Source organism: Phyllostomus hastatus, unplaced genomic scaffold (assembly GCF_019186645.2).
Source record: "Phyllostomus hastatus isolate PE091 unplaced genomic scaffold, TTU_PhHast_1.1 phas_contig_40, whole genome shotgun sequence".
NCBI classification, from domain to species: Eukaryota; Metazoa; Chordata; class Mammalia; order Chiroptera; family Phyllostomidae; genus Phyllostomus; species Phyllostomus hastatus.
In genome coordinates, this window is record NW_025333872.1 from 94,237,502 (window position 1) to 94,246,740 (window position 9,239).

The 9,239-nt window shown below is 49.5% G+C and overlaps 1 protein-coding gene across 6 annotated transcripts in view; it reads left to right on the forward strand.

Annotated features, from left to right (window-relative positions):
* The window catches only part of SYNJ2 (synaptojanin 2), a 79,691-nt gene extending 77,518 nt beyond the window's left edge, over positions 1-2,173 (forward strand). For all 6 annotated transcript variants that reach the window (XM_045844105.1, XM_045844108.1, XM_045844106.1 and 3 more), the window contains one exon: positions 1,090-2,173. In XM_045844105.1, the coding sequence (XP_045700061.1) occupies positions 1,090-1,806 (717 nt within the window). In that variant the 3' untranslated portion in view covers positions 1,807-2,173. The remainder of the gene's footprint in view (positions 1-1,089) is intronic.
* The last annotated feature ends 7,066 nt before the right edge of the window (positions 2,174-9,239 follow it).

The window sequence follows — 9,239 nt, forward strand, 5'->3', positions numbered from 1 at the left end:
TTTTTGTCTCTGGGGCGGTTCTGGATTAGAACCGAGGACGGAAAGAGTCTCTGTGAAACTTTCCATTCTTCTGTATCTACATACCAAGATTCAAGGAGCAAGGGTATCCCTTAATCCTTTAATTAGCCTAATCCTGGAACATACCATATTTTGCCGTGTATAGTACACACGTTTTTGCCCAAAATTTTTTTAAACAATTTCATTTTGTCTTTTAAAAATTTTTTATTTATATTTATAAGAGAGGAGATGGTAGGGAGGAAGAGAAAGAGAGAAACATCAATATGTGATTGCCTCTCGTGCATCCCCCACTGGGGGGACCTGGCCCACAACCCAGGCGTGTGCCCTGACTGGGAATCAAACCAGTGACCCTTGGGTTTGCAGGCTGGCACTCAGTCCACTGAGCCATACCAGCGAGGGCTGCCCAGATTTTTGACGGGAAAAAAATAAAGATGCTTCTTACACAAAAGTAGTACTTGAAACACCTTGTATCTGTTCTCATGTTATGTAGTTATTTGTTACATAAAATTTCTTGTACCCTATGTTCAAAATAAATGCTAAAAATCCTTTATAATAAAAAAACAAGTATCTAAGTACAAATAAATAAATAGCTGAATTACAAAATTAAAACGAAAGTTTTTTTTTCCTGAAAGTTTGGGCCAAAAACAAGTGCGTATTGTACACGGCAAAATACAGTGCTTGACTTCCCTGTGAATTATTAAAGCCGAGGCCTCAAATGGAGAGACGCGGAGTGGTTAGCTCTCAATAAGGAGAGCGGATTGCCCCGTTGCCCAAGGTGACAAAGGAAAACCTGTCTCAGGTTATTATTCACTGCGGCCCTGGTTTTCAAGTCTCCGCTCCCATTGCTTCGGACCTGCGGGTACGCCTGGATCAGTGTGTGTGCGCGCCTCTGCCGTGCTCTCTCGTTCCTGGCCGCACTTCTTCTGCATCCCCGACATTCTCAAATCTCAGATTTGCTAGAATGTTCCGCTTCGCTCCTCCCTGCTCCTGGCTGACACCCTCCGAGTGCTGAGCTCCCTCCCACCTCCCCCGCCACCGGCGACTGACTTGCTCTGTCGTGCCTTTTCTCAGCCCACGTCACCGGAAGAACCACAGGGGCAACAGCCGGTCCACTTTACGATTGGGCCCCCCGAGACGAGCCCCGAAGCCCCTCCTCTCGTGGCAGCCCCTCCTGTCCCCAAACCGAGAACGCTGCATCCTGGGAAAGGTGCCGAGAGGGGGCCCGGCGTGGAAAAGCCAGCCGAGGATGAGGCCCCCGCCGCCACCGTGGCCTCCCTCCTGGAAGCCCCGCCCCTTGCGCCCCAGGCGCCCCCGAGGAGGAAGAAGTCCGCCCCCGCGGCCTTCCACCTGCAGGTTCTGCAGACACACAGCCAGCTGCTCCAGGGGCTCGGCGGCCCCCCTGCGCACCAGCCTGACCGGGGCTCGCCCTTTCCACAGCCGGCCTTCCCGGGCCCTTCGTCAGCTGCAAGCCCCGAGACCCACGGCCCCAAGGGGCCGAAGCCAGAGGCGGCCCCCCTTCTGGGCGGCTGTCAGGACCCCTTCTGGAGCCTTCTCCACCACCCCAGCCTGCTGAACAACACCTGGCTCTCCAAGAGCTCTGACCCCCTGGACGCGGGGACCAGGAACCTCGGAAGGGTGCACACAGCCCCACCGCAACTCAGCGGCTCAGCTGCCGAGGCGGGGCCGCCGCCGGAGCCCAGGCAAAAAGACTTGGGTCCCTGGGCCGCCGTCAGCGACGAGGACAAGAGGACAGTGCTGGAGGTGTTCGACCCGCTGGCGGAAACCTGAGTGGGAGCCCCGGACAGCGCCCTCGTGGAACGTGCGCCTTCTTCCCTCTGGCATCGCCATGCAGAGACAGGCCCCGGGGCCTCGCCCCCCCCCCCCCCCCGGTCAAAAGCCACCCCTGCCTAGGGCACGCTGAGAAGACACCCCTACCTGTCACTCGTGCCGTGTGCGCGAGTCCTGCCTCGCGTGCAGCAAGGTGACGCTGCAGCCACCGAGAAACGTCTCCTTCCGGACTCGCGCAGTTCAGGTTCCCTCTCGGGGGTGCGGGACACTGCCCATGGGAGTCGGCGTGCGGGTTTTAGAAAAGGGAGTTAGCGGAGCGTGCCTAATAAGTCCTCTCCCGTCGAATTTTAAATGGCTGTTCAATGTATGCGTGTACGCGGTGTTTCTTCATTTTGTCTGCGTTCGCAGGTCGGGATGGTTTTTCGGTGCGCCACCTGGAGGCTGGTGCGGAAAGGAAGGGATCGCACGGAGAGGTGGTGGGGACCAGTAAGAGCCGGCCCTGGCCGGCTGGCACCGGGTTTAAAAAAGAGCAGCTGCAGCTAGGTCAGCCAAGCCACTGGGCCGTCCGTTCCCCGTGTGAGCCCTGGGGTTGACTTACGTGCGCAGGTGTTGACCTTGACCATGCGGGAGACGGTGTCCACACTCTCTGGGTTCTGGAGCCTTTGCCATTAGCTTGACCCTGAGCTCAAAGCCGCTCGAGACTTATGCATCCTGTCTCAGACGTGCGTGCCCGGTAAGCTGGTACTGTCCTCGGTACTGCCCTGGGGCGCCGCTCCAGCCAGGTCTTACACTCTGTCCGTCCCCTTTTCCAGGGAAGTTGTGAACCCTTTTCTTCCCTCACTCCGCATACCTGGTGGAAGCACAAACGGGAAGACTCACCCCGGCGCTGAGGTTGGTCCTCACTGTTGCAACACGATGAATATTTGCTTTAGGTCTGCCCGGCTGCGGCTCCAGGATTCAGGAGGGGAAGGACCACATGTCCCTTTACCTCCAAAACCCCAGAACAAGTGTTTCTCGGTTTGCTTCTCCATATGTATCGTCAGGTTTATCTTTTACTTACGTTTTTCTGTGTGTCTCCAACACCACTCTCGCCTGTTAAATCATTTAAAAAAGACATCACTATACTGTTCTACATTCTAAAAATAATGCTATAAGGTCTAGAGTATCATTTGGAGCAGATACAGTTTTGCTAATAAGTAGTTGACTGGCAAGATCTCACCGCGTCCCGTGACTCTGCCACCCCTGCCGCCACCAGGGAACTCCCGTACGTGATGCTGACATCGGGGCGGCAGTGACCATCTTGCCAGGGGTCCCACTCTCTGTCGCTCAGACCTCTGCGTTTTCAGAACCATCTCTCACTGCCACTCGCAAGACACACTGCCGATTATTTAAATCTGGCACTCGAGACGAAACAAAACCGCCCCATTGTCTCAGTTCACCTGAAAACCGATCAAAGACAAAGGCATGGATGGCCCATGAGATAAGCAGAGAACCCTTGAGCAGAGCGGTCGTTCCTGGCCCCAGGTGATTAGCATACCGTCTGTAGTAAGTGCTTTGTCTAGACCGTTTTTTTCCTCTCCGACCAAATCAAACACACAACACGACCCGTGAAAGCGTTAGAGGGAGAAAGGAAGCAAGTGGACAATGGGCTCGGGGCAGCTCAGTGATTGGCCAGCATGCTGAGGGGGCACTTGGACCACGGAAGCGAAGATTTCTTCATCCAGATGTGCTTTTCTGCGTAACCTCTTCTCCCCCACCGCAGAGGAGGCGGGTTTGAGAGCAGAAACCTGTGACGAGCAGTCGGGAACGCAGGGTAAAGGGACTCCCATGACAGCTGCCCGCGGTGCTGGGAATCCGCCCAGTTCTCGGCTTCCTTCTTTGCTCCAGAAAGCCAACCGCCAGCAGTGGTGCAGAGAGCAGGGTTTCGGTTCAGACGCATGCCCGCCACACGAGTGGCGCTTCAGAACCCGACGGTGGGTAGCGACACCCAGAACCGTGCTGACCTCGGGAGACAGGTCCCAGGAAAAATGACAAGTAGTTTTTAACATGCAGAATTGACCGAATGTTACGTGATTGGGGGCGTTCAAGGTTAGTGAGCGCGTGGAGTTGTGCGTATAGGGTTCTCACACCAACGTTCTCTAAGAAAAAAAAAAAAGACAATTGGAATTCCTATTCCGGGAATTCCTTATTTTTTAAATCAGCGCTCAGGAGATGGTGGGTTTCCTAGGTTAGCAGCGGTCCATTGAATAACCTCGACAGGGAGCCTCCGCCATCTTGGGGATTTCATTCTGTGGTTTTTGTATTTTTTGTTGGATGCCTCCCCCCGCACAGGGCTGTTGCTCGTGACCTTGTCGTTCATTTCATTACTTTTCCGTAAGACATTACGATTCACGGCAGAGTGCGGCAAACTCGGTACTTTCCAATTCAACACCATCTCTATCACTCAAGTTCCTATTCTCCCTTTTACAACTTAATCTGCAACTTCTTGCGTATTTTTAAAACTTGTTCCACTAAACGGCCCTGGCTGGTGTGGCTCAGTGGAATGAGTGCCAGCCAGCACCTGCAAACCAAAGGGTCACCGGTTTGATTCCCAGTCTAGGTTACATGCCTCAGTTGTGGGGCCAGGTCCCCAATAGGGGGCGTGCCAGAGGCAACCACACATGGGTGTTTCTCTCCCTTTCTTTGTCCCTTCCTTCCCCTCTTGCTAAAAAATAAAATCTTTTAAAATTTGTTCCAGTACATGATTGAGATTAAAACATCTGCCTAAGCAATTCCTGTAAAAGTTTTCAAGTTGTTGAAATTCAAGACACTTAATACAATTCCCTCGACGTGTATGAGCAAAGAAATGCATTAAAACATTCTCTGAATAATGAAGTGATTTCATCAGAAAGGGGAACCACAAAAATTATTTATTGACTGACTTGGCAATTACGAAACACTTTGTAATGTTTATTTGAAGTGTTAGTTTGTATTGAAATTGTAAAAAAAAAACCTATTAAAAACGTTTTTTAATTGGGTTTATTTCTTTTTAGATACGATAAACACTTTGGGCTGTCTTTTTTGGCCAGCCTTCTATCCTGGATGAAATGTGACTCCTAGTTATTCCTCTGTTTGAATTTTGGTTTTCGGTTCTTTTTTCAACCATCAAACTAAGTTAAAAAAAATAATAATAATTTGGTTGAGAATTTATGAATTGAATAATGCCAGTAGGGACCACTCTGATAACTGTATAACTATGCTACAATATCTGTAAGACGTGAGAAATGCTAGAACACATTTTCCGTAGGGTCTAACAGCGAGCTTCTAAAATCCTAGACTGCTGTGTCGGTCTGAGTGCATTACTGCACAGAGGAGGGAGGAGAGAATAAACAGTCTTCAACTTTCGTCTAGGTTTGTTTTCGGCTAATTCACACACACAACATGTATTATAATTGTTCTCTGATGATTTTCAGGAATGAGAATATACTGACCATCTCAAAATAGTAAAGATGGCTAGTCCTTCCCGACCAGCAAGTACCATAGAGAAGTCATTTGGCCTGAATGCACAGCCAGGACTCGGTGGAGAGGGAGGAAGCGGCACCGCTTCCAAGGCAGTGGGGGCGGGGAGGTTTGCAGCTCAGTCCGTTACAAGCCGAGGGTCTGTGTCTGGAGACACGCCTCTGACTCAGGGAGCCGGGAGGGTGCAAACGAGGGACTGCGAGCAGAAGGGCAGGAAAGATCTGCAGCGCGAGGGGTAAGAACTTGACAAGTAGCAAAATGGATTTATGTACTTGGAAAGGATGTCAGCTGATGGGAAAGAACCTCAGAGGGCCTTCAGTGACAGTTTAGGATCTTATGCTATGGAAAATAAAAGGAGTGGGTAACAGATACCTAAGTCTCTGTGTTAGAGCGGAGGTTTCAGGCTTTGTCTGGGCTGATAGAAACTCTTCGAAGCACCTAGAGTGTGGTTTATAAATAGTGTGCGGGCCCAGTATTGCCTTCCTGAGGGATAGTTGTACTATACCATCCATTAAATAACAAAGCATGGCTCTCACTTTTTTTTAAGATTTTAGTTATCCACTTTTTTTAGAGAGGGAAGGGAGGGAGAGAGAGAGAGAGAAACATCAATGTACGGTTGCTGGGGGCTGTGGCCTGCAACCCAGGCATGTGCCTTAACTGGGAATCTAACCTGCGATGCTTTGGTTCGAAGCCCGAGCTCAATCCACTGAGCTACGCCAGCCAGGCCATGCTCTCTCTTTCATTAGGTTTCTCAAGGAGTGATTCGATTTTATAGACATTTGGAAATAACATTGGGGTTTATCTATCCTTTGCATTGCTTTAAAAAAAATTTTGTTGCCCTGGCTGGTGTAGGTCAGTGGATTGAGCGCGGGCTGTGAACCCAAGTGTCGCAGGTTCGATTCCCAGTCAGGGTACATGCCTGGGTTGCAGGCCACGGCCCCCAGCAACCATACATTGATGTTTCTCTCTCTTTCCCTATCTCCCTCCCTTCCCTCTCTAAAAATAAATAAAATCTTTTAAAAAAATTTTGTCAGCCTTAAAAACATTTTTCATTATTTAATTTGCACCCGTCTCCTACTTTCTGTTCAATTTTTTTTTTCTTTTCCTAATCTCTTAATTGAACATCGCACCAGGGCTCTGGCTGGTGTGCGTCCGTTGGAGTGCTGACCTGTGCCCTGGAGGGCTGCCAGTCTGACCCCTGGTTGGGTCACACGTGGGAGATGACCGGTCGATGTTTCTCACATCAGTGTTTCTCTCTCCCCCTCCTCCTGCCTCTTCCTCTTTCTCTAGAAGCAATGAAAAAATGTCCCTAAGTGAGGGGGTGAAAAAGCATGGGGTTCCACCATTTCTGGGTCCCATTATTTTTAGTCTGTCTTACTTAACAAAGACATTTGAAGTTAGGTATCTCCCCCGATTATAGCTCTAACTGCACCCTACAAATTTTGGCACGAACTGTTCCCCTTTTCACTGATTTCTAGATTGTTACTTACTTTTATTTTCTCCTTGATCCAGGAAGGACTGCATAGCTTTCCAGGAATTAAGGGTTTGGTTTGTTTGGCATTTTTAAATTGTTAACGCCTCATTTTATTGGATTATGACCTGAAACCATGGCCTATATAAACATCCGCTTTTAAAACTTCATTAAGGTTTGCCGTGTGGTCAAACACAGGGTTGCTTTTTGAAGTGACCCCATCAGTGTAAAATGAGAATGTTCTGTAGCCCCGGGGCACGGAAGCGTGTGTGTTGGAGATTCGGTGGGTCGGCTCCTCCGCACCCCAGCGGGGCAGGCCCTCCTGCGAGGCGGATCTGTGTGGGGATGGGCGCAGGCCCTGGCGGGGGTGTCCAGCCCGCGGGCTGCATGCAGCCCAGATGGCCAAGAATACGGCCCAATACAAACTTGTACATTTACTTAAAACCTTTTCTTTTTTTGCTCACCAGTTTTCTTTAGTGTTTGTGTATTGAATGTGTGGCCCAAGACAACTGTTCTCCTTCCAGCGTGGCCCAGAGACGCTGGGAGATTGCACACCTCTGGCCCAGGTTCTGGGTCCATGGCCACGGCCTCCCCTTGTTACCAGGATTCCTTAGATGGTGCTAAGTAAATGCGTCTCGGTTTGCTGTCTTTTGACTGCTCTCTACGCACTCGGCTGCCCTTGCTGACCGTGAGCAGCCGGTGCGACACCCGTCTGAGCGGGAGGCTCTCCTGAGCCCCGACTGTGCCGTCTCAGAGCCCCCGTCCCGGGCGCTCTGCTCCGCACCGCCGGCCTGCCTGCCAGCCAGTCCCTGGGCCAGCCCCACACTGTCTGGCTTCACTGAGCTTGGATACCCGGTCAAGCAAACCCTCCTACCTTTCTCCTCAGGGTGTCTTGGCTATTCTTGACCTTTTGTAATTCTGTTGAAATTTTAGAATCAATTCGTCAAGTTCCTTTTTAAAAAATAAAACCTGCCCTAGCTGTAGTGGCTCAGTGGATTGAGTGCCGGCCTGTGAACCTAAAGGTTGCTGGTTTGATTCCCAGTCAGGGCACATGCCTGGGTTGCTGGCCAGGCCCCCAGTAGGGGGCATACAAGAGGCAACCACACACTGATATTTCTCTCCCTCTCTTTCTCCCTCCCTTCCCCTCTCTCTGAAACTAAATAAATAAAATCCTTAAAAAAAAGTTACCAAATCATTTTTTTTAACCTAGCCCTGGCCGGTGTAGCTTGGTTGGAGCATCATCCTGTACACCGAAGGGTCAAGGGTTCGATCCCTGGTCAGGGGTATACGAGAAGGCAACCAGTTAATGTTTCTCTCTCACATCGATATTTCTCTGTCTCTGTCTCTCTCTCTCCCTCCTTCTCTCTAAACACAATGAAAACAAATTTTTAAAAAATAAAACCTATTGGAATTTTTGACTGGGACTGCGCAGAATAGAATAGGCAACTTTACAATACTGACTCTTAAAGAGTCAGTGGTTTATTTCTCCATTTAAGGATTTCATGAATGTTTCTCAGAGTTTTTAACTTGTTAAAAAAATTTCAAAGATGTATGGAATTAAAGGAAATAGTTTGAACTCTCACCACCAGGATTTAATAGTAACTAATATTTTTCTATATTTGCTTTGTTTTTTCCTTTGCTCAAAATTTCAAAGCAATTCTGTTAGGATTATCAGACTCAAATACTTTCAATATATATTTCTAAATAACATTTTCTTTTGTAACTTTAATACCATAATTATACATAACAGTTAACAATAGTCATTACCCTAAATGTCCGTTGTTTTTGCTACTATACTTAAGTATTAGGTTTTTTGTTTATTGGCTGCATCAAGCAACCTCTCATAAAATTCCCACTTACAGTACTTTAATACACCTAATGTGCTATCCGTTATAAGTCACACCATTTGTATCCTGTCATTCTTAAGAAGGTGTTACGGTTTTAATGTTTGTGTCCCCACAGAACTCCTGTTGGAACCTTAACCCCAGAGATGATGGTGTTAGGAGGTAAGGACCTGAGGAGGTGCTCAGGTCGTGATGGGACTAAGGTCCTTGTAAAAGCGACCCCACAGAGATCCCTCACCCCTTCCCCCAGGCGAGGACAGGGGGAGAAGCTCCCAGCTATGAATGAGAAAGAGGGTCCAGAAGGCAACGATGCTGCCATCTTGTTCTTGGACACGGATGTTTACTTCTGGGTCACCCTGATTTTGTACCTACATGTAGCCCTTTGCAGTCCCAGCTTAACACACTGTGGGGTTAGCAGACCCTTTGGTAGGCCCTCAACTTTGGACCTTGAGCGTGGGCTCAGATTCGCTTCGGGAATTTGCCAGAACCTCAGCCCAGTTTCTCAGCCGCCTCTTTTGGCTCTGCACACGACCTCCGACCTCCGCGTGGGGCCTTGCACAAGGACGCCCGGCCCAGGAGGGTGAGTGGGCTGTGTGCTGGCGGAAGACAGCCCTTGCTAC